Genomic DNA, 25,396 nt, shown 5'->3' with positions numbered 1-25,396 from the left:
GTTGTCATCACATGTTTGTTTCAGATCTTGAGTGAAACAGAAAGTACAGAACATTCATTTCTCTAAAAACTGCAGACTCGAAGTCAGTCACAAAATAAGGAATTAAAAGTCGTGAACAATCACCAGTTGACTGGGAACTGTGTGAAACCCTTGCCTCACAGTCTCGGGCTTGGATTATATTTCCTTGTGCGCACTGACTTCCTACTAACGCAAGAGACCTGTATTTGATGTTCTTATAGTGCTTTCCGATTTGCTTGCAGGAAGCATTTCAAGTTGGTGCCCTTGTATTGTAATGGTCACCTCATACATCCTCTGATGATAACATTTATGTAACTCACCCCCTAGCAGATCTGTGCAGCTCATGGATGTGGAAAACATAACATTGGTGTCAGTGGGAAACAAACTCCCCTAGCAGGACTAGCAGGCACAGAGCAGTGACCCAGCCTCCAGCAGGAGGGTGTTTATGAATTCCAGCAGAACACCTGTCCTAAACACTACGCACCCCAAGACATATTATACAAGCCCTTTGCCCCAAGATAGCAGGTGCTGCCTTTAGATCCTTCCTTTTTCCTTCCTGTCTGTCCCACGCCCCCACACAAACTCACACATTAAAGCGCCACAGATGCAACTGCACGCATAATTTCACATGAGACACGTGCCGAATCTGTTACTCTAAGGAGCCCACAGAAAAGCCAGACCGTGCACAGCCAAAGACCACAATAGGCCATCTCTGTCATCAAGTACAAGAGACAGAGACGACCTTTAGGTTAGATCGCAGCATTCTGAAGCTCCTATTTTAAATACACAAGCACATCATTTGAAGGACGTCAGACAGCTGTGTAGTTTCTGAAAATGTGAGTGCAGACTGTTCTTAGGGACGGCACGTGATCTGTCGGGTGTGCATGTGCACGTCTTTGAGTAAAGAAAGAAGGAAAAAAAGCCTGAGCCTGAATTAATTATTGAAACGTTCCCACAGCATACGCTTCAGAGTGGTGATTATTTCAGACACAGTAGCCTATGTTTAGCTCTGCTAGGGGACAGGGGTAAGACTGAAGAGTCTCAGTAGATGATAAGCTTTATGTTGCTCGAAGAGACTGAGTGGTCTGTGAGGTTTTAATAGAGATGCTTTATCTTCTTGATAAGACTGAGAGGACAAGTGGGAAAGGCTTATCTTCGTTCCTTTTTTGGGTCTGGGAATGTGATGAGCATTTTGTCCTGTCCCATTGTTCAGCTTGTGGCTGAACAATGGGACTATAAAAGATCATAGCAATAGCAATCACCTTCAAAATTTCCCACTGCAAGTTATTCAATTACTAAAAACATAAATATAATTATTACGTTTGCAAGTTTAAATTGGTTGACCTTGAAAAACAAGGTGACATAGGGACCATCCTTTTTTTTAAAAACTATTTATCAAATTTAAGGTCTGGGCTTTGGCCTATAGATAGAAGCTGACATAGGGTGAAAGCAGAATACACCCTGGACAAGTCAATAATCCATCATAGGAGTAAAACAGAGAACCAGACATATTTTGACTGTGGGAGGAAACCAACAGGAAGGATTAAGATGACAAGGAGGTTTGAGCCAGAAACCTTCTTGTGATGCTACAAAAGGTTCCATTCAAATATTGGAGTCAAATATTTTTATATTGCTAATCACAACACAAAGGGAAAAAAAGATGTTAACAATTAGAAAAGGGAACTTTTCTTACAATTTAAGGATTCTTCTTCTTCTTGAGATAATAAAAAAGGTTTTCCCAATTCTAATGCCACTTTTTCACCATTAGGAGCACATTCTAATAATCGCCCTCTGTCTATATATGTGCATGTCCCCATTGTCACCCCTAAGGTCCCTAAGGTGCAAAAAGTGATGCTACATGGTAGAACTAGGCTTAATAAAGGTACTTTAATAAAGTCCTATCTTAATATGGTGCATTTTAATAATTCATTCAGGAACATTCTGATGTTTATATCAATGGAACAACTCAATATTAATGCTTAGACCTGTCATATTTGTAGGTTTTAAGTGATGCCTAATTAATTGCTTTGGGTCTTTTTGGGTAGTTTTGGTAAGGAGTTATTTGAGCAACTATTAAAACTTTGTGATTCTCAAAACATATAACTAGATAATATTTTTTGGAAACCATTAGAAAACATTTATCAAATTATAATGTGAGCTTTTTCCTGCTGAACCATCACATAGACACACACACATATACTCTTACAGACAAAACAACAGTTTGTCTGTGTCTTAATCCAGGGACAGTCTTTTTAAAGTATTTTACTCCCACAGGGACTGAAAAGGGTGTAGACTCCATTGAATGCCATTTTTAGTGAAGTGGGTGTATTGTTTTACTTGGCAAATGTCTACATTGCCCACTGCTGGTCAACGTTCTATTGCATACACTTTCACTACTCCCTCGTCTAATCTGAACGTCTATTTTTAGCCCATGCACACTGGAAATATTCAGAACATTTGTCATTCCACTTTCTGCCTCGTGTTTGTTTACAGTATAAATAATTTTTTTTTGCAGACACATGTGCTGTACAGTCTCAACGGCTGTAATAAAGGCGCGGCAGCCATGCTGAATCCCAGTGAGGGCCCCTGTGTAGCAAGGGTGTGCTGTGGAGGCAGCTGGCAGACAGTTTTGGAGGTTTTGATCTTGCTATCGCTAAGTTCTGTGATCCTCCCTCTCACAGAGCTCCCTATCATTTCTAAGAGAATCACTCTAAGAGAGTCACACGTGAGAATTGTACTGAAAATAAACAGACTGGTGACATGAAGAGAATAATTAGCATAAATAACCTTCTTTTAAAAGTTTTACATGCATAGCTTCATTCTTTATAAGCTGGACGTTTAATTTAGCCAAAATCTTATACCGGATGCTCTTCCTGATGCAATCTTCACCACTCCGGCATGAGAAGTACACTGATTTGTGACCCTCTGTGGAGTTGCACTGTATCTTTGTGTATCTAGAGAAAGACTATGATAGGGCATGAAGCGAGGAACTGGAAGAGGGTCTGAAGAGGTGGAGGTATGTGCTGGAGAAAAGAGCGATAAGCAGAGATAGAATACATGTATATGAATGAGAGGGAGGCCAGTTCGAAAGGTAAACATGCAAGAAGCAGAGATAGTGAAGACAGATGGGTTTAAATACCTGCATTCAACCTTTCAAAGCAAAGAACAGTAGACAAGAGAGGTGAAGAAGAGAGTGCGAGCTGGCAGAATGGGTGGAGACGGATGTCAGGGGTTATTTGTGACAGAAGGATATCAATAAGAGTGAATGGGAAGGTTTGCGAGATGGTAGTGAGATCTGCAATGACTTGGAGAAGGTGGCACTGACAAAAACACAGGAGGCCGAGCTGGAGGTGGCAGAGCTGAGGATGTTAAGATTTTCATGGGGTGTAATTGAAGAGATAAAATCAGAAATAAGAAGGAAAACAAGAGGGGCCTCTCAGGAGTGCTTTGGAGACAATGTTAGAGAGGCAAGGCTGAGATGGTTTGGACATTTGAGAGGAGAGATAGTGGATATAAATTAGATAAAATGTGCTAAATAAGGAGCTGTCAGGCAGGAAGAAAACAGGAGAACCACAGAGAAGATTCATGAATGTAGTGATTGAGAATACGCAAAGTGTTGGTGTGTCAGAAGAGGATGTTAGGGACAGGGTGAGATGGAGTAAGATGATCTGCTGTGTTGTTAAAGTGTAACAGTATAGTGATCAATAACCCTCTGATTAGTGGCATTACAGTGGTAACTGTGCTGTGTGAGCTTCATTCATTAAGCTTCAGTCAGCAGAGGAGTCATTAGTCACAGGCACAAACTGACAGCTGGACACCTGTTTCAATCATGTAATCTGCACTTATTGATAGAAACACCACAGCAATAGTTTGACATGGTGAGAATGTGTTTTTGTGCTTTCTTGCAGACTTTTGAATGAGGAAACCAATTGAGCTTGATGTTTGTACACTAAATATACAGCTACTGCCAGCAGATAATTAGCTGAGATTAGCATAAAGCCAGAAAGCAGGGGAAAATATAAAAACACAAAAATGAACAAAACACAGGCACATTTTGCACAGTCAAATACAGTGTGGTAGACATTATTATCACTTTGAACTGAGCCATGTTTGCTGTTTTCACTTAGTTCAAGTCTATAGGTTAACATGGTCTGCTAAGCTAAACATCTGTTGACTCTAGCTTTACATAAAGATGCATAAAGTTTATTTTCTTGTTCTTCTCTGTGCAGAAAGTTCACTGCATGCACTTCCTGTTCACAAACAACTATTTGGGCATGTTTTTTAAAGACTAATATTTAGTTTCTTGGTCACGAAAACAATCATTGGATTATTGTTTTTCCAAGATAAGCTCTTTATTGTTGTTGTGAACACACAAAAGGCAGAAATCTTTGAAATGGGTGAAATCTCCCAGAGCAGCCATCTATCCCTTCCTTTCTTTCATCTCCCAGTTTGCTCACAAACAAAACAGGCCTACCAAAGAGTCACTGTGACAAGATCTTGCCTGCTTAACCCTCCCCAGCCCATATTTACAACAAGAACTTGAAAATGTTCTTTACCTCAGTATATAACAAAGCCTGCCTGTTTCCTCCACATGAGCACAGACATTTCAGATGGAGTTCTCTTGCCAAGTCAAACTAACTGACGATGTAAAGAGACTGTGCACTTTTGTGGTGTATAATTAGACCCTCTCGACATGGGTGGTGCTGCAATGGAAAACAAAACATGATCTACCAGGTCCCACCCTGATTTTAGGTATTCCATGGAGCCTTAAGAGACATGCTTTGATATTTGTCTCACAAGGTGCAGTCACAAGTACATAATTCATATATCTTGTGTTTAATGGATTTTCACATCAATCAATCATCCTAGACACTATAAAGCCACATATATTATCTGCAAACTGCTAACCATAACTCTAATTTAGCCAATTAGTACTGTTTATATACTAATATTTTATTTGGGGTATATTGAATGTTACAATTAAACATCACAGACATATGAATAAATAGTTAACAAGTATTTAACCCAGCAGCAAAGCTGTTTCTTCAATATGACTGCCTTGACCTGCTAAGCGTATTATCACTTTAGACACGTAGGTTTGTCCATGGCCGGCGTCAGCATCATGGACAGGCCCCTGTAGCTCAGGCTCATCCAAAAAGCTACTATCACCCCTCAGCTGAATTCCAACACAATTGAAAAATAAGACCTATGATTTGGTAATAAAAATGTTAAAACACCCACATTACACTGTAATAACAATCATGTTAATTATTCAGTTAATAGTAACATACTGTAACATGTCTGCACAAACTCTTTCCAACTAAAAACAGCTATCATTAGTTTATAAGGCTGTCTTTGATGCATGGAAGCGCGATCTCACTTGAAACTTGCAAAATATATTCGCTATGAGCATACTGGGCATTTATGGTTATTATAAATGCATATTGGTTCATGATGTGGTTTTAGATAGGTTGTGTAATCTTGAATTTGTCATGTAGGCTGCAAAGGTGGTATCATTGCCCATTATGTCCGTCTACTCTTGCACTGACCGTGGCTTTATTATTATGTGCCTGTTGTTTTTCCTGACATTTGTTTGATGATTTATGTGATACATATATAAAAAAACATGCATCTCAAGTTGCTGAGCAAGTGCTTGCCATTCCAGTCACTCATTTTTTTTTCCTTCCGTCTAACTGTTGTGGGTTTTTCCCCACATGGCACAGTCACCAAATGCCAGAGCCTCTCTGAAGATTGAGACATTTTTAGCAGTTCAACCAGCTGTTTCTCTAAGAAAAAAAAGAGAAAGAAAAAGCAGTTGCACTTGTCTGGCAGCTCCTGGCATTTTGGCAAATGGTTCTGTGGTTAAGGGTGGACACTCAGTGACGGGAGTGTCTTGCAAGGTGGGGTTCAGAATATGCAAGGGATAACTTTTGGAGTGCCACATATTTCCATGTGTGAGACAGTCTCGCAGTAACACCCTATTCGTACGGGTCAGTATCAATAACCCACAACTGCAATATTCTTAATCCCTCTGGATTAGTGCAATGCATTCTTGGGAGGCTGAGTGTTTCATTCAAAGCTGTGTGACAGATGACAGACTGAGTGATGTCTTCCAATAGAAACACACACACACACCCAGAAAAGACACAATAATATTGACTTAATGGCAACATTTGATAATCTTATGCTTCTGATCTACAGCTCTGTGTTGCAGCTTTAGATGCAAATAGCTGGCATCAACCCAAAAATCACAACTCACTGAGGTGTCGTTTTCGCTGTTAGCGATGGCCACATCACGGTTCTTTTTTCTTCCCACAGCATGACTGTTTTTCATGGAGCAAATGGGGACAATAGAAATAGCTGTGCACATGATGTCCCCTACTGGCAGACTATGTTTAGTGCAACTTGGAGCATTTTCTTTTTCAGTGAGTATTGGAAAGATCAGGCATTGTTAATGAATGGTTTCAGAGCTCAATTTGGTGTTTTGTATGAGCTAAAGATAATGGATAACAGTATGTCTGAGTTTGCATGGTTTTAAGGCAGGCAAGCCTTTGTCTTAAGTGGTCATTTTTATAAAAAGCTAGACAATAGCTCCCCCTAATGGTGACTGAAAATAAATACAAACTCCTAGTATTTTCTTTTACTCGCAATAAGTCAGCGCTATCTCCTCCCACAGCTCTCAGAGGACTGAGAACATGGCTTCATAGACTAAAGAAAAAAAAAGAATATTGTCTTTAAAATCAACAGCAGTGGTGGTGAATGTGTTTTAGATGGATGTGCAGAGCAGTCTCCATACAGGAATCTAGGCATCTGTGATATTGTACAGTAGCTCACTGCATTATTATCGGTAATATTTATCCTGCTTTATATACTTATACATGTGTCTTATATCTATAGCATGACTCACAGCAGAAGGTCACTGGCACTAACCTTCTGGGACGGGAATATATTCAAGCATCCTCTAGAGAGCAGTGTTACAGACTGTTCCAAAGTATAGGTAATTCACTTTTAATAAGGAATACACCCATACAAAGTTAGGTGTGGAGGAGCGAGAGCTCTAACATTATTCCCTTTATTCATGCACCACCCATAGTGTGTCTAGATCCAAGCATAGGTTTCAGAAAGAGAATTAAAAATATATGAAATAGTTTCTGCAAGAAAACAGGTCTAACTGATTTCCTCTGTGTCTTTGTCTCTCCTGTGCAATCACCTGCTCCATGGAGGAGCGGAGGAAAGAAAGAGGACGAGGGAGGAAGAGAAGTAGGAAGAGAGGCCATCAGAGGTCTTCTTCCAAAGTGAAGGGAGGTTCTGCAGACGCTCTGCGTCTTGAGCCAATCCATCTCCACAGACTGAGAGTCATCAGGGAGAACACCTGCACTGCACTGCTCTGTACAGAGCTCTGCCTGCATGCTTGTCTTCCCGAATGCAGCAACATCTGGCAGAGGAGCAAGTGTATTAAAAAAAAAGGAACATCTGCACAGCATCAAGCAGCCAAGTAAACAAACAGCCCTAATGAAAGTGGTAACAGTTCCCAAATACAAGGGTGCATTGTCGACCACCTATTTTCCTTTAATTAAAGGCATATTAAGCACTGGCAGTGTTTTCTTCTGAGCCCATTGGGGAAAATTACAACAGCTCAAAAGACTGTTCACGTGTGTCTCCATATGCTTAACAAATAACACATAATGTGCAGGGATATGCTGGATTATGCTTTACACTTGAAATATTCCACAAGACAGCAATATAATATGCACAAAAATAAGCATTTATGCAGAAATGCACTGTTTGTTGCAGATAGCAGTGTATACTTAAAAATAAATGTACAGTATAGTGATACTCTTTCATCAGTGAGCATGCAACTATACTACAAATCAAAATATTGTGCAGTGTACCATTCACTGGCATTGAAAAACATCGCAAATTCAATGTAATTAAATTTGAATGACACAGTGTAGATGTAAATCCTTGTACACACCCATACATAAACACACACGTGCACAAAAAACACACAAAGCACACACTCCTTGTCTCTCGTTCCTTTTCATAAAAGAGCCCCGGGACATAATACAGAATCCCTCCAATGCAGCACAGTTCCGACTGCACACTTGAGTAGGAGTGCATACTGTAAGTACACATGATTGGCCTATAACAGTCATGTGACTGCAGACTGTGATCCCCTGTGTTAGGTCACAGTAATTGACGCTTCCATATGGTATAGATCAGACGTAGCCTTCACCACGCATTCCTCTGTCACAGAGGCCCTATGCTATCTACAAAAAAAGTGAGCCAATCAAACAAATATCTAGTCATTCAGAATCACACATTGTAGATACCTTTCCATAAAAGATGGGTAGCCATGTAGAAAAAAAGCTATGCTCATGTGAAGTTTTTTTTAAGCATTCTGTGGTTTGATTGACAATTTATTGTGCCTTATCCAAGGTGATATGGTACTATATGGTTTGTTTTTGGTAAGATTGAAAGAATAATATAAACACACTCACACACAGGCTACTGATAAGAACAGAAACACTTCTGCTAGTCCATGTTGCAGAACCAACATCCTATTTTAATGGCAGATTATTAGCTTGTTCTCCTAACCACGTGCACATAGAGTTGTACTGTGGACTAACCATGTCATTGTAATAAGCTTAATAATCCTAAATCTCCATAGTATTTCCAGAATCCAGAATATATCTCATATTATCATACCATAATTCAATGCATGTTTCTGCTTTCACTGCATGCTGTTGTTATAATGTAGTCCTATACAGTGAGACAAAAAAGAGCTATGCTATCTTATACATAAACCACTATTGTAGTATACGATCCTAACTTTAATACACCTTTTTAGATTGGAAGAATTTGCATATGTCTTCCTTTCTTTTGTTAATAAAATTATGTATTTAAGGACAAATGTTAAATAAATGTTTAACATTAAAAGACAAAACTATATAGCTACATGACAGTGTGCCCTATCATGACAGCCCCAAAACCACCACTATAAACCACCCTAAAAATTAGACCACAGGGATGACCCGGTGTCTTTCTAATATACATGAATTATATTTAACATACTTTGTTATTTTTACATTTAAGCCCGTGCATCCCTCCCCTGCCGGTCCACTGACCTCTGACCCTCACTGACACTGTGAGCATTGAGGGATTTAGGATCACAGCACTGGTTTATTTTTAGGGCTGATGCATTTTTACACAGCTATACAGTTCCAGGTAAAAGGCTTATTTTAAAACCAGCTCTGGAACCTGTCCACAATTCATGAGTCATCCAATGTGGGAGTTTATACAGTCCGAAGTAGGCCTGGTAGGCCCTGGAAGTTTTCACATCGAGCTCTTACTTAAAGACTTGCTTTCCACCATAAGTTATCGCGATACTTGTCGATTAGTTGATTAAAGAGCTGTATAATTATCATAAATAAATAAAACTTTAAGCTAGTATCCAAGTTTCATGTCTTAATAATAAATACAGGTCCATTTCCAAGAAATGTACCCTTCCGTTTATAATCTAAACTGGCAAGTAAAAGGTAAATGAACTACTTATGTAAGGTTAACCGAGTAGTAAAGTTAAGCAAAGTTAATAGGATGACGCTTCTTTTCGGACGAGCGCGTGCTTGGTTGCTAACAGTGACGTAGGTACAGTTTAAAAAGGCAAATATTTATTTATTTATTTATTAAATTTTATTTTAAGTTAAAGAAATTTGTTTAATTAAATCGTTAATTTGTTACAGTGCTGATTCCCATTTACCAGCGCCAAAGTTGTGGGCTAAAAGAAAAAAGGCGTACTGTCTCTTTAAGGCAGCCAGCCAGTCTCTTCGTATTGATCAATCCACCATTTTCCAACACAGAGCGGCGGCAGTGCTAACACAGCTCCGGCAGCGCGAGAGAGAAGAGAGCCACCCCTCTACCTGGAGAGGAAGCCAGGGACCGGGGGCAGTCATGGCAGCGAACATGTACCGGGTTGGAGGTAAGGTGGAGGGGGTAGTATTTTAAGACCTTCCCGTAATTTTTTATGGCGGACTCGCCATGATTAACGTCGGTTCTTTTATGTATTTACAGCGCGTGGTCCGTCTTTTGCTTCCCTTCTTTTATTTCCCTAAAGCTAAAGAGCCTTGTGCTTCACAGATGATGATGATGGTGACTGTGAAGAGGAGGATGGTGATGAAGAGTAGTGGTTCTCTTTACAAAACTGCTCCCCGGATTTCCTCGCTTCTTTTTGCGTTTTTCTTGCAACTTAGCAAACAAGTACTTTAGTGCAACGATGCACTCTGAGTAACATGCATTGCGCTTCTATATATTTTGATGTAACGTAGTGGATATATTCTAAAAGTTTTGCGTGCCATTCAGCTACAGCCCGGACTATACGCTCACAGCCATAAGTAACGTCGTAAGTGCTTTAAGTGTCCTGCAGAAACCTCTCAGTGCTCACAAGACAGCAGCAAGGAGTGCATGCTTTTAAAATGCAGGGAAGGAGTGGAACAAAAAGTTAAAGACAACACTTTATATGCAGGAACCACTAAAATTCTCAAAGCATGCGTAGAGATCACACATTTATAACCAGTGTGTCTTCGCTTCTTTTGTGCAGGCAATTCAACTTAATACCAAATTAAAATTCCTGATTTCCCCTCCCACTCATTTTTTCCCTGCATATATTCCCCTGATTTACATCCCGTAGGTACTGTGTGAAAATGAAAACACGATAACCACTATAGCTGCACTGTATTTTAAATAGAATGTGCTGTTTTTGAGGGGGTTTGCAGTGGAGATGCATAAAAAATGGAGAGCTTTTTAGATGTGTCTTCAAAAAACTTCAAATTTAGCTGTCAAAAAGTGTCACCACACAGAGGTTTGATGTGACGACTGTAATGGAGATGGCAGTCCTAAGCATTTGCAGGACAGTTTCTTTATTCTTTCTTTATTCATCCACTTTAATGTCTTTTTGGACTCTGTGGCCATTTGTCAGTAGAAAAGGGAGGGAAAGCAAACTGATTATGTTTTTAAGATTATTAAGTACTAATGTCATTTGAAATATGACTGATGTGATTGCAGTTGGCTTGGAGCATGCATCAAAAATAGCCTATGCTGAAGATAATGGCATTGTTATTTAGTCAAATGAAACAAAGCCTACCTGAGTGAGAGCTGGATTATGTTGGAGCAGGGTAAAAAGTTAACACTTTACCAGCCAGATGTTACTTAGTTTAGTATTTCTGTTTACGCTGTCAGTCTCTTACACTGACATACCAACCAGTTAAGCTTGTATGTCTTGTTTGTAGCACACTAATTTGCAGTAAAAAAGATTGTTTCATTTATTGCATATCTACCTCGCAGCTTTAAGGTTGTGTAGTTTGACTAATTTGTGAAATCTAATCAATCAGAATGGCTTAAACATTTAATGCTCAGTCATCAAAGCAAAGTTAATTACTTTTTTGGAAAAGTAAAAAGTAAGCTCAACCTTCATAATTCAATTTAAAACTACAAAACACAATTTAATAAGCATAGTCTTAATTCGTCCTACAACCACACTTCTAGTTTAAAAAAATAAAATCACAGTTCTAGTTTGGCCTAAAAATAGGCCTCATAATTGACTGAAGCTTCTCCAGGCCAACACCAGAACAAAGCAGAAGCCCACACAAAGATGGCTGCTGCTTTGCAAGACAATGCAGGATCATCTTGGGAAAGCAATGAGTCCCCTTGAATGAGCAGTGGACAAAAGGTCTTGATGTCTTTGTTTTCACCATCCAGGCCACAAGCCACTCTTCCGGTGCCTGCAGCACTTCTTCCTAGTGCTTTCCCTCATGTGCAGGAAAGTGTTGGTGACTAAGTGTAGGCTACACGATAACTTTTAACCATTTCAGCAGTTGGAAGACGTTTTTATGAATGCAGTGAAATTTTAAAAAAGCCTCTAAGACTTGCTGACGACTTGTTTTCCCCAAGTGAAAACAACACTTTCCTGAGATTATGATGTTCTAAATTTGGTTGTCAAGTTGTATAGAAAGTTTACTACAATTTTTGCTAGTGGGTATTCAGACCTATCATTGAAAAAAGCGGACAGGCTTTTAAAACTGTGGAGCTTTGATTTTGTAGTTAATATTACAGTAAGTTGCTTGGTGGTGTTAAGCCAGGTTCAGTTTTTGGCCAGGTCATCCTCTGTTTGTTTCTTTTAAAATGAATTTGTACAACAGGCTTCTGAATGTGGACCTACTGTGATAGAGATGTTCCAAAATATAGTAAAAGATGTCCTGTTTGTATTTTCTCAAACTGTGTTTCTCTGGTCAAAATATATTTCTACCTAGAATGAGGAGTGTGGGTTTTATTCCCCCATCACCTGCATCGGAACTGCAGTATGAGGCCATAGCCGAGGATGTTATGATCACGAGGAATGATTACAGGATGCAAACACTTCTTCGGTCGTCATATGGGTAGAGGTCTGTTATTTAAAGAAATAATTGGAAAATACGGGATCCATCCTTTAAATAAGAACTTGCATTGAAATGTTTGGATTGTGACAGCTCTTGCACAGAGTTTGCAAAATGTGTTGCATTGTTTACTAACTTAAAAAGTGAGAAACTTGGGTGTTAATGCCCACATTTCCTTTGGATGGTGAGGATTTTCTACAGTAATTATTCAGAATGTGCCTGAAGGTGTTGCACTGTTTACTAATCTACAAACTGACTAAATTACAAACTTTGACAGTGCCCACACTTTGTTTGGCTCATGGCTGGTGTTAATCTCCCACGCTGGCAGTTGTGTCTCTTGCAGGGTCTGGTGGGTGTACTCGCTGAGTGGCGAGCTGAGGCTTCTTTGCTTCAATCCTGCCAAGTTCAGGACAACTAGTTGGACAGATGCATGACAACCTTTTTACATCCATTCAACAAAGTATCATTGTGTTTCTGAGGGGGTCAAACTGCCCGAACGCCAATCACAATAACCCCTGTTTGCTAGCTTCCTTGTGTTGCCTATGGACTTAAGGGTCTGGTTGTATAAACTTCACTAGAATGAATGTTTGAGAAAAGAGTGGAAAAATTTGCTGATTTATCGCATTTGTTAAGTGCAAGCTGCAGTGGCTGCTGCAGTATGATTGCAAGGTGTCATGGGAGTTGTGATCTAATTATTATAAGATCAAATCCATCTCAGCCTTAACACCACTGCTGACTTTATGCAAAACTGCTTTTTAAACATTTTTTTTTATTCCTCTGTGTAAAATATTATAATATGTCAGAAAAGTGAGCGGGACGGGATATGAAAGACATATTTTTGTCTCTTTCCTGCTTTTGCCAGGAATCCTAGCAGATACTAGCAGGCCAGGTAGATTGTATAGACTGTACAGAGGTGTATGCATCTGTGCATACAGCTGATCGTACTTGATTGTGAGTGATATCAAAGTGTGAAAATAAGGTGTGAGTTTGACTTTAGGATATTAAATTAGCTTCTATTACCATAGAAACCTTCATCCATACTATGGCAGTCTATCTTGTCTGCGGTTGCTGCTTCTGACAACAGACACACCTGTCCGTGTGACTGCATGAGTAAGCATCGGATGGGGTGTGAGCTGTGGAGGGCGTGTGTTTGCTTGGACTAACGTGGGCAGATGTTCATGCTCTTCCTCTGCTGCCTCTCCAGCTCCCTTTCTAGCTCTAGCCCAGCCCTTGAAAAAAAAAGAGAAATATGACTAAAGTATGCTGTACTACGTGTAGACATTGAGTTCTCTAGAGATGAGTTTGAAGCTGGAGCACTTTTTGAATTTGAAATAAATTGCATCATTTCATTAAGTTGAAATATTTGGATATGCCATGGTGCAGCTTTATTGGGGCTAGCATATTGCAGACTAAATGGAAGCAAAGATCAGTTGGTCACTGCGTTGTTGGTTTTTCTGTCACATAATCACAGTGTTGGTAGAGCTGTCTTTTAGGGATGTACAGGCAGACTTGCAGCTATCGTTTGAAATGTCTACGAATTTGATGATTCACCACGTAGTCTGTAGAAGTTCAGAAAATAGTCCCATCCCAAGTCATGGATACATGAGGAGAGAGGTGTAACTTTGATTTCAGTAGTCAGTGAGACGTACAAGAAAACACATACACAGAATCAACAGTCAAATTTGTTAAAAAAAAAAAAAAGGTTCATACCCTTTACTAGGTATGAACAAAGTTTTATGACCGCTTAATTTTAGACTCTGCTTAAAAGTGCCGACAGGATCAGCGAGTCAGGGTTAGAGTACTCGAACGATTGCTGAGCCAATTTATGTTCTGGATACACTAAGGCAAAAAAGGAAACTGCAGCTGTACTTGTCTACATCTTCACTACAGTAATGATCCCTGTTAAAACTGTTTTGAACCTCTTGCATCATTGCAACAGTGTGGTTTTCTTATTATGTTTCCCACTTCAGCTGTTATAAAGTAGATGATTGGCTGTGGGGAACTGCTGTCTCTTGGTGTTGGTCACAGATTTCGGTTCAGCATTCTTGTATCCTCTTTGTGATGTCTGCGATCTGTAGAAGCTACAATCAGAAATGTAATGAATTTCACATGTTAATTTGCTTTTTGTTAACTAATCTAATAATTCAAATGGCTAATCACTGCAGCTTTAATGTACTACATAAGTTATAATACGCTAATACACAGATTCCCAGCTGTTTGTCTCATGACTGTGCCTACTCAAATGCCTTTAACTAGGAGTGTGTTGCAGGGTGTGTCTCTGAGCTGTTCGACAAGTGATGTTCCCTCTGGGATTACTTAATTTAAATTGCTTTAAGAAACTCTCAATGACAAAGTTGTTTGAAAACAGAGATTTAGGTAATAAGATGAGCATAGTGTTGGTGAATTGTACTTTCTGGAGGGCATATTTAACATAATAAACCACTACGACTATGTAAAGTGTGTCTCGATGAGACCACCAATACAGTATAGTTTTCAGCCAGAGCTGTGGGATTTGGACTTTAGGCCCTTACAATGTGCATCTTGGATTATCCTGGTCACCTTAACCGAAGTTTACAGTGAATGTTTGGATACAGGTTATTTTGATTGTAATTCGCACACCTGTTCCACTTATATTAGATTTTATCTCTTTTTGGTTGATTATTTATCTCATGTTTTCTTTCTCTCTGTCTCTCTCATCATTGCATCTCTGCCAGTCTGTCTCTCTGGCCTGGTTTGAATCAGCCCAGCAGACTCTCTCTTTCGGGGCTCAATAACGTGCCTTGATTGGCTCACAGAAAATTTGACTGCACTATGACATCATGGCCGCCGGAGCCTGCCGATTGGCTGACGCTGAAAGTGGGGGATGGAGAGCGGGGTGGTTGTACGCGGGCTGATGTGACGGGAGGGCTGATGGGAAACCGAGAGACTGATGCTGCTCATTGCCTACAGGCTCTCTCTTTCTGTTGCTCTCATTTTGAGTTCCTCTCCAGCTTGCTCTCCAACAGGCTTCAGCTCCTCACATGCAGAAACTCCAACATTCAACCAGGCTGTTCTGGACAGTCACTGAGCCATTTTCCTCCCATGGTTATTTTATTACAATTTTTTTTCTTCTTCTGGAGGTGGCAGGAAGGGACACGGGTTGAACTTAAGTGTTTCCATTCTTGGTAACTTAAATTTCCGAGCCAGGAAAAAAAAGAACACGTTGAGCTTTGCCCAAAGTCCCACCTTCTCTAAATGTAGCGGGAGACGTGCTGTCACCAACCAAGGGGGGAAAAAAAAAATCTAGTGGCGATTCACACCCAACACCACATCAAACCGAATGTTCAACATGTGGTTCTGCTTCATTTTCTAAAATGGTTATGACGCATTTTGGCTCCTGATTAATGGGTCGTTTGAGGGCCGCAGCTACACGTCATCATTTCTCCCCACGCTTTGCCAAGAGACTTTTTTTTTTTTTTTTGGTAAATTAGGATTCTTCTTGTAAACATGGACATTTTTTTTTCCTTTTCATTTTTTTGCAACAAAGGAATTTTCCGTTCTCAGTAGTAATTCACGTGATGATTAGTTGATTGATTATTTACAGCATGGCTATCACAGCGTCCCACAGCAAGTTGGTGTCCTGGAATGTTTTGTTTCCTAATCAATAGTCCAAAAAGGAAAGGGTTTGTTTGTTTATGTAAATAAATGTAAAATCCTTTCTAGCCAATTTCCCTGAGAAAAAAAGAGCCAAAGCTTATAATTGAAACTAAATAACTGTTTCTAAATGTGTATGAAATAACTAATTGATTCATGGCTGCACTACAGTACAGCTTGTTCTGTTACAGGCAGGTAGGAATAATGGCCGCAGCAGTCAAGGATTACTTTCATTATATTCTGAAAATTCTTTCATTGAACATTAAATGATTTCAAACTTAAAATGAGAAAATATGTCTTTAAAGAGATTAAAACCGAAATAGATATTTCACTTTTTGTGATGTAAGACTACATGTGAAAGGCGTAAGTCACGTTTCAGAAGCTAAAATAAGTTTCAAGTAGTATTAAATCAAAAAACTGTTTCTGATTACCGGTAGTTTAATTAGCTATTCAGTTTCTGTTCATGCTGAACAAGTTTTTTTTTTTTTGTTCAAGGATGACTTGACCGTGCTTAATAAAAGGATAGTGTCTTGGTCACTTTCCCGCAGCTTCACAGCCAATCTGGTGATCACAACTAGTCACAAGCCAGTTTCTTCAACCCCTGACCTCCGTGCTGCTGACTCATGTGTGTCTGAAAGCGAGCAAGTCGGATATCTCGTCTTCATTTTCTTTCTCAGTGTGCCGCTCAATTTCAGCTTGGCCTATTTGATATTCAGCAGCGGGACGGAGATGTCACAGTGGCAGCGGAGTCTAGTAACAAGCTGTTACAGGGTGAAGAGTAGACAGGCATGATGTGACGATCTTTTCCCATCTTGTAGCAATGTTCAACAGTAAAAAGAGGGTTGCTGGAAGACGCAAGTCATAAAATTTGCACTGTGTATGCCTTCTGAATTGCTTTTGCTACTTGGAGGAAGTGCTAAAGTTTTACATCTTCATGCAAATGATGATTGTTCAGTGGCTTAATGCATAGAAAAAATTTTCAAGGGTTTAAATAAAATAAACGTTATCTGCCAACCGTAGCTCTGGAAATTAGAGTTATCTTGCATTACAAAACTTCAGACTGGGCGTGAACTTCTTGTATTCAGTTATAAGTGTGGGTGGAGAGAAGAATACCAATGAGCATAGTGGAGCAAAAGGTTTTCCAGTGGAGAAGTCAAGGTGTGCCCCCTATGCAGATGCAGTGGTTGCTTTGCATTATTATGTGTTAAAGATTAGCGTGGGCGAGACTGTCTCTGAGATAAACTTTCAATGTTTGACTGTTGATTATTGGAAATGTTACAGTCAGCAGACATATTAAATATATACATGTCAGATGTGATGTCATTGGTAGTTCAGTTTATTTTGGTTGTTTGTGAATTGTTAGGAAACTGTTTTCACTCGGGTTCCTCTGCGCCAAAGACAGTGTCTTTACATGCCGTTTTTTCCTCAACAGAGTTGCAGTTAAGAACACCCAAGACGAGACAAAGAAATTCTGTGAATTGGTACAGATTAGTTTGAAAACTGAGTAAAGAGAAAAAAACATAAAAAAAACACTAAACTTTGTTCATACTGTCGTTCATGGGAAGGAGCTCTCAGTATGCTCCTCTGGTATTCAACAGGCAAAAGTTTGTTTTGTATCCTCGGTGCCCTATGACATAAATGCATTCTGGCCGTTGCATGGGGAGTACTGAAAGCATACAGTATGTTTGCAGAAACACATTAAATACTGCAATTTATGCATGCCAGGCATACGTATGAAAATAAAGCTCAAGACAGAAAAGAAAATGCAATGCAGAGAAAATGAATTGCAAAAATAATTCTTTAGCAACCAATTCTTCAGCTGACTGTGTGTCTTGCGGTCTCTCTGAGCACCCCTACCTTCACCCAATAAGGACCCCAGATAAGTAGTTGCATAAATGATCAATGAAACCTCAAAGAATTCAGTGTTGGAAGTTCCAGCATATAAGCTCTGCAGCTTTTTCTGTTGCAAAGCTTTGAAGAGATTTTATATCCAGTAGTGAAAGCTTCATTTCCTGCTTGGATAATGTGTGTTGTGTAAACCATCTATAGGTTGTTATGTAGATGGAAACATGATATCATCTTACACAAAGTTACAAAATGCCTTTCTAGTCATACTTGTCATTAATTTAAAAAAAAAAAAAAAGCCAAATGAGTCATCTGGACTGAGGACGGGGAGGGAGAGGCAAGACTGAGACTAATGCACTGAGACTACATTTACGATTTCAGCAGAAAAAAACTTTATCAATGTCTGAATAATTTATTCAGTTGGTTTTCAAAGATGATGGCTAACAACTTTAGAGTCAAAAATGGAATATCTTCCATATTGGTTGAACTGTTTGGTTGGGCAAAACCATTTGACCAACCACAAAACTGTTTGAAAGCCACCTTTGGGTTTTAAAAGGAAGCTGGAACAGAACGGCTTGATAAATGCGTCTTAGATAATTGTTTTAATTGTGTTTACAATGTTTTGTATGAGGATTTTTCCTTTAACTGTGGCACTTATTATTGTGCGGGTTAGACTTGGATGTCGTTGCAGATTATGGGTGTGCTAACAGGATGGGTGCATGCCTAAACCAGTTAAGTGTTGGACACAGGAGGAGCAAGAAATGAAGGCAAGAGTCAGTGTATGTTGCGGTTGTGCTGGTGGAATTTTGGGCGATCTCTGGCCTAGTCGGTCAAGAAGACGGGTCTTAGGGGAGCGTGGGGGGATGGAAGGGGGCAGATTTAGGGTGAAGGGAGGATAGCTCCAGCTCCAGGCAACATACCAAGTGTGGGGTATAATCTGACAGCACTCAGCCAAGACACATGCAGGGCTAAGACCAGGCACCCTACCAAGACTGGGGCCTGTGGGGACATCCTGGTGAGAGCTAAGCCTCCAATGGGCCTGGAGTGGTGCCAGGAGCAACACACACACATACACGCATACACGTTAACACGAATGCATAGTAAATCCACACACGCGTGGTAAAGCCTGTGCAGTGTCTCTCGTACACCCACACACAAATGCAGACACACTGCGCATACAAACACCACCACACATGGGGAGAATGAATGGAGCAATAAGACAAAGAAAGCATGAGGGCTGGGGAAATACAAGGTTTGCTATTTGAATGGAAGGGTTGGAGAGCCAGTTTTGTTGTTTATGTGCGAGTGTGCATTAGCACGTCAACATCTCATTCTGTCAGACTTCCCAACTACAACAGCAACTGCTGTGTATGAAATTAGCCTAATCGAGTTAAATCAACATTTTGTGTATGTCTTTGCTGCACTTTCCTCTTGACTAATCAAGCTGTCGTTGTGTGGTCCAATTGGAAATTGCCCTGAACGTTTGACTGACCTCACATTGCTAACTGACACTTCTTTGTCTTTCTCTTTCCATTCCCCACTCTGTTTCTTTCTGTTCCTCCTTCTCCTTCTTGCTGTTCCTCTGCAGATTATGTTTATTTTGAGAACTCGTCCAGTAACCCACTGCTGATCAGGAGGATAGAGGAGCTGAACAAGGTGAGTGTGAGTGGGTGTCTGAGGTTGAATTTATACCCTTGAATGCAGCACATATCCCAGCACTGCAAATCGGATATTAATGTCTCTATCTCAAACATTCAAATACACTTTAATGAAGGCACATTTTAACTAATATTAGGTGCTTTTTTGTATATTTAAGTAAAAATAAATAAATGTATCTTGTAATGTAGAATAGTTTTGCCATTAAAATCTATTTTCATTAGCTTTTTTGATATCTGAAGCTACTTTATACTTTCTACAGCTTGTTCAGTGCAAAACTCCTCTTAGGTAGGAGGGGAATATATTAAACTGCCTAATTATTTCTTTCACTGTACATGTGTCATTTCACTTCATAATTTATTAGAGTGAACATAACATCTGAACAAATTGCACTTTGATTACAATGCAAATTTTGGTTTGGGGAATGTTGAAAAGAGGCATGTAATGATAGGCTGATTTATTTATTGAGAGAAACAAAATCATTATCTGTGCTGAAGTGTCCCAGCTTCTGAAGTGTGATGATTTGCAGATTTTTATTGCGTATGCGACAGCAAATAGGCTTTCATTCGGCTTCAGACTTACAGTCATTAAAAAAAGAAAATACAGCCTCTTAAAATGATAAGTTTTATATATCAGGGCATCAGAAAAACTTGGTCTTTTACGGGTCTTAAAATGAGGTAAATGTAACCCCAGAAGAAAAACAAAACATATTACACCATGTCATTATTTAGCAAATATTAAGTCAAAATGCGGGAGCAGCATGTGGAAAGACTAAGTATGTGCTAACTGTGTCCACGGGGATTAAAAGGGGAAGTATCAGCCAGGTGCTCCTAATCAAATTCACTTGATCATCATCAAGTATGGTCGCCTCTATAAAAGCAGAAGCTTTGTCAGTTTTTTGGTCTGAAGGATTCAGGTGTGTGTGTGTTAACACAGTGCCAAGGAAGAAAGATGTCAGCAATGATCTTAATGAATCAAATGTTACTGACCATCAATCTGAGTAGGGTTAAAAGTCAATTTCCAAACACTTTGAAGTCCATCGTGCGACAGCGAGAAAGATTATTCACAGTTGCCAGTCTACACTAAAGTGGACATCCCAATAAACTCACTTCAAGGTCAGACCATGTAACGCTTGGAGGAATTGCAGACAACCCATGAGACACATTTAAGACACTATATAGGCTTCAGTAATTGACTGGACAAGTATGGCTTGTTTGGAAATTTGCCTCTTATCTTGAAGAGAGAACATGGCAGCATGGCTTGGAGAAGGAAAGTCACATCTGAACAAATCGCCAGGACTTCAGGAACAATATCATTTGGACAGATGAGACTATAGTGAGACAAACTGTCAAGCACGGTGGTAGAAGGGTAGTGATTTTGGCATGCTTTGCAGTCATTGAGTCAACTCCTTTTGTATACCAAAGTATTCTAGAGTCAAATGTGAGGTCATCTAAAGCTTGGCTAAAATTGTGTCACCAGGACAGTGATCCCAAGCACACTAGCAAATCTCTTCCAGAGTGGCTGAAAAGTGAAAAAATCCAAGTGATTCAATGATCCAGACAAAGTCCAGACCTCAGCCTGATTAAAATGCTGTGGTGGGACCTTAAAAGAGCTGTGCATAAATTAATGCCCACAAACCTCAATGAACTGAAGTAACACTGTACGAAGAGTGAGCCCACAACAATGTGACAGACTGATTAAGTCGTACTTAAAATGATTTCTTCAAGTTATTATTGCTAAAAGTGGTTCTTAAAGCTATTGAATCATGGTGTGCAATTAGTTTTTCACACACTGCTTCTGCATTTTGGCTTAATTAAATAATGACACATTGTAAATGCCATGTGCTGTTTTTCATCTGAGGTTAAATTTACCTGGTTCTTAAGCCTTGTTATGGACTACATTGTTTTTTTTTTTTTAATGCCCAGATATGTAAAGCCTTAGAATTAACAATGGGTGTACTTTTATTTTTTACTGTTAGTGTGTTTTTAGACAATGCACTACTTGAATATGGGATGCTAGTCTTGACAAATTCTTCAAACTAGATCTTAATGAAAAGAGAAACCAAATGTTAGTAGACAGATTTTTATTATACTTTTAAATGTATGATTTATGTGGTTCATATAGTAAATGGTATGTTTTTATTCAGCATAATGCAGTAGTGAAAGCAGTATTGCGTTGTAGTGTCACATTAATGATGATGTTGCTGTTAAGGTGTTGGGTAAATCCCAGCCTGCTATTTGGTACGTTGTTCAGTTAAAGAAGCAGAAAAAGAGATGTCTCTGTAGACTAGTTACAGGTGCCGGCTGTCTGTCCCCTGTTCCAGGCCTGTGCTGAATAATATGGAGAGTGTTTAATGTGATTGACACAGAGCTCAGAGTCGGCCTTCTATTCTGTCTGTCACTGTCAGTCTCTCTGCTCCTCGGGGATCTTTGGGTTTCTCTTCCATACGGCCTGAGATGCTGGTTTAGAAAATACAGTGTCTGAGGGAAAACATTTCCATTGATCAAAACTGATAACTGATCAAGTTAACAGTTTAGTCTGAAAATCTTTGTGCCCCAACAAGCTGCAAATCAGTTGGTTTGCCTGCTGATTAAAATGTGAAATAAATATGCAGTGTATAGCTTTTATGTAACTTGCATGCACATTTCTCTGTGTCTATTTATGATACTATTGTGAAAGGAAACTGTATATTTCACTGTTAAAATCACAGATCTTACTTGGGCGTGTTGCTCAGGTATATTAACAGCAGCCAAATTATATTTGAAGCCTCATCGTTTTTCCCAACCTACTCTCCAGGATGCTCCATCATTCTGTATACACCAGTATTTCTTGTTCTGCTCTTGAGGTACTATGTGAGCTCCAGGGCCACTCTACCCAAAACCTGCATCAGGTGAAGTGCTGGTTCTTGTGCCACCTCATGGAGGCTACAGAGCAGAACAATGACTGCTACGAGCTAGCTGCAAGTTGGTGGATTTGGAGTCTCCCAGCAAGACCAGAGACAAGAGAAGCAGCTGATTGTGTTGCTTAATTATTTGTTGGTTGCAAAGTACTTAGCAAGTAGAATATTTGCAATGGGGCACATGCACCCCCAAGAATATCTAATTCAGTATGAAACACTCCTCCTTATTCTGCTGTCCTATATTTAAACTCTGATCCATTAAAAAAAAAAAAATCCTAAATAGGCCTTGTTTTTCGTTTCTTACACACAAACTCCAATGATAGTGCTGACCATAAATGGCTGTAGTACACTAAATACAGTTCTTACAGCTTAAATGTGCACATACATCATTTATGAAGTGATACTGGAAATGTTAAGATTAACTGTGGTTCATGTGGTTCACTGTGGTATGTGCTGTCATAGGGTGCTGTGGGAGTTTTATATTTTTTCAAAACTTTCTTCATTTTCAAAGAAAATGTTTTATTTTGTAGCCATAAATGGGCCATTTATCTCTCCTCTGTTCTATGGCCTTTTTTCAAAAATGGAACTGGAAAATTGGATTTTAATTATTTGATGATTGGGAAAGTAGAAAGTCTGCAGAGCTGAAGTGTCTACAGAATGTAAATCTATGTTAGGTGTTCACTTTGTTTGTCATCCCTTCGTTCCTGATACAGTACACAATAAACTCATAAAAAAAGTTAGTCAGTGCTCAAAACTTAATGCATAGTGATTTGAAAAAAGGTAAAAGCTGTAACTTGGTGTCTAAATTATACTTAGTATCTTTTACACTTTAAATAATCTTACTACGAGTATTCGTTTCTGTTTTTAGGTAGTATTCAATAAAATATTGTCATGCAGATTTTAATTTAAAAACAGTTCTGTGTGAAAACATCTATGTAGGAATTAATGTAAAGGGAAAAGAGCTGGGCTTGCACAGACAGTCCTCATCACTGCAACACGTGATTTTTTTTTTTTTTCTTTTTTTGGAGGATTGCTGTGGCCACTTTGTTTTCAGGCAAAGTTAAAAAGCTAGCCTCAGTTATGGGTTTTTCATCTGTGTGCGCGTGCCCGTGCATGCGCGTGTTGGTTCTCTGTGTGAGGCACCACTTGTTGCCATGGTAACGCTGATTGTCTCTGGTTTGCAGACAGCCAATGGGAATGTGGAGGCCAAAGTGGTGTGTTTTTACCGGCGCAGGGACATCTCCAGCACACTCATCGCTCTGGCAGACAAACATGCAAGTGAGTGACCGACCATAACCCAGCCAGCCAAAATCATGCAACAAACAAAACTGCCAACCAGGACATGAAACATTTCTTTCTGACAACCCTCTGCAGTCATTTTCCACTGCAAACTTGTGGTACTTTCACATCCAATCGAACAAGATTTCCCTGAACAGAAAAATACAGCTCTGCTTGTTGTTTGGCTTGATTGTAAGCTTGTTTGCACTTCAGATTTTATCAAGGGGTGATACAAAATTGAAGTTTGTTTTCTTTTACCAAGCTGGTCCAGACTTTAGCCCCTCCTCTGATAGACCTACTCGCAGAAAGCATTCGATAAGTTATGTATATCAATATGGTAATGTGTGAGTGTTTGGGTGAGTTTAGTTTGTGCTTGAATATGCTCCTGTCCTTCAGAGCTTGGAGCATTGCTGCTTGGGCTCAATCTCAGGTGCCTTTCGTATGTTTTCTTTTTTTTTCTTTGTTTTTTCTTTTTAAGTTCTGGCTACCAGGAAGTTTAGTCTGAGAGAAGCGCCTTCAAGCGGTGGTTTTAAAAATAGGGAACAGGAAATATAGAAGCTCCGTCAGAGAGACATAGAATGTGATGGTAGCTTTGATAACGGTAAAAGAAAGTAGTGTAAATGAAAACTGTTAACAGGTAAGACAAGTTTGTCATTTAAAGGCCAAACTATTGAGACTACTAGGTCACGTCCCTCGTGGTCAGTTGGAAATTACGCCTTCAGGGCACTGCTCCAGAGTGCTCCAAAGAAGAAGAGAAGGATACAGGATTTATTGCCACTTAGAGATATTGCTTTTGGCATGACCACCTCTTCTTCCATATTACCTGTTTGACCATGTAAAAGGCGCCTTTTTTTTTTTTTTTGGCTCATGGAGGTACATCGAGGTCCCACTATGGGCCTTTTATGAGGTAACTATGCAGTTTGGCTACATATATTTAAGGCACTTAGTCTGTTTTCCTTTAATCTTTGCATTTTCTTCTTATTTTATTGTAATTTTCTAGACATATTTTAACTGAATAAAAACCTGTGCAGTTTGCTTGTTAGTTGAATACGGTTGTAAACCTTGTCTGCAAGCCAACCTTGCCTTGGAAGGTTATATCTATTTTAAATTTAACTTGAAAAAACCTGAGTTCATCCTCATTTGAAACTGTTGTCTATCTATTGTGTGTTTAGTCTTGTGGGAAAATATAATCGCCCACTACTACCCACTACTTAAGTTAGCAATCTGTATCCATGCTGCCACAGCGGAGCATTTGGTTGCCCCGCAACAAGATGGACCTGGGTTCAAACCCAGGAAGGCTAATGCAGCCAATGTAAGAGGTTCTTAATCTCATGGGTTCTCACTGGTTAAATAGAGGCTAAATAGATCTATGAACAGTTATTTTTCATATCGTCTCTCATCAGGAATATGACATTCTCCTGTGTCAGTGGTCATGTGGCAGCAATGTAAAAGAATCAAGCAAATCAAATGGTTCATTCTGTACTCATCAGTTACAGTTTTATTATTTTTTTCAGTTTCTTCGAACAAGTAATTTCTCTGACGTCACTCCATTTTTATTGCATGTGTTTTTGACCCGCTTGTAATCCTGAATTACTGATGTACTTTCCAAGGTGACTGACAGAAGGCAACATACTCAGCT

General features: G+C 39.5%; 1 protein-coding gene across 2 annotated transcripts in view; it reads left to right on the top strand.

Annotated features, from left to right (window-relative positions):
• The first annotated feature begins 9,845 nt into the window (after positions 1 to 9,845).
• The window catches only part of mta1 (metastasis associated 1), a 58,078-nt gene continuing 42,527 nt past the window's right edge, over positions 9,846 to 25,396 (top strand). For both annotated transcript variants that reach the window (XM_005925996.3, XM_005925998.3), the window contains exons 1-3: positions 9,846 to 9,997; positions 19,513 to 19,580; positions 23,664 to 23,757. In XM_005925996.3, the coding sequence (XP_005926058.2) occupies positions 9,970 to 9,997; positions 19,513 to 19,580; positions 23,664 to 23,757 (190 nt within the window). In that variant the 5' untranslated portion in view covers positions 9,846 to 9,969. The remainder of the gene's footprint in view (positions 9,998 to 19,512; positions 19,581 to 23,663; positions 23,758 to 25,396) is intronic.

The sequence above is a fragment of the Haplochromis burtoni genome, unplaced genomic scaffold (genome assembly GCF_018398535.1).
Source record: "Haplochromis burtoni strain Fernald_Lab_line unplaced genomic scaffold, NCSU_Asbu1 Contig_85, whole genome shotgun sequence".
In the NCBI taxonomy this organism is placed as follows: Eukaryota; Metazoa; Chordata; class Actinopteri; order Cichliformes; family Cichlidae; genus Haplochromis; species Haplochromis burtoni.
This window is presented reverse-complemented; position numbering and strand designations above follow the sequence as displayed.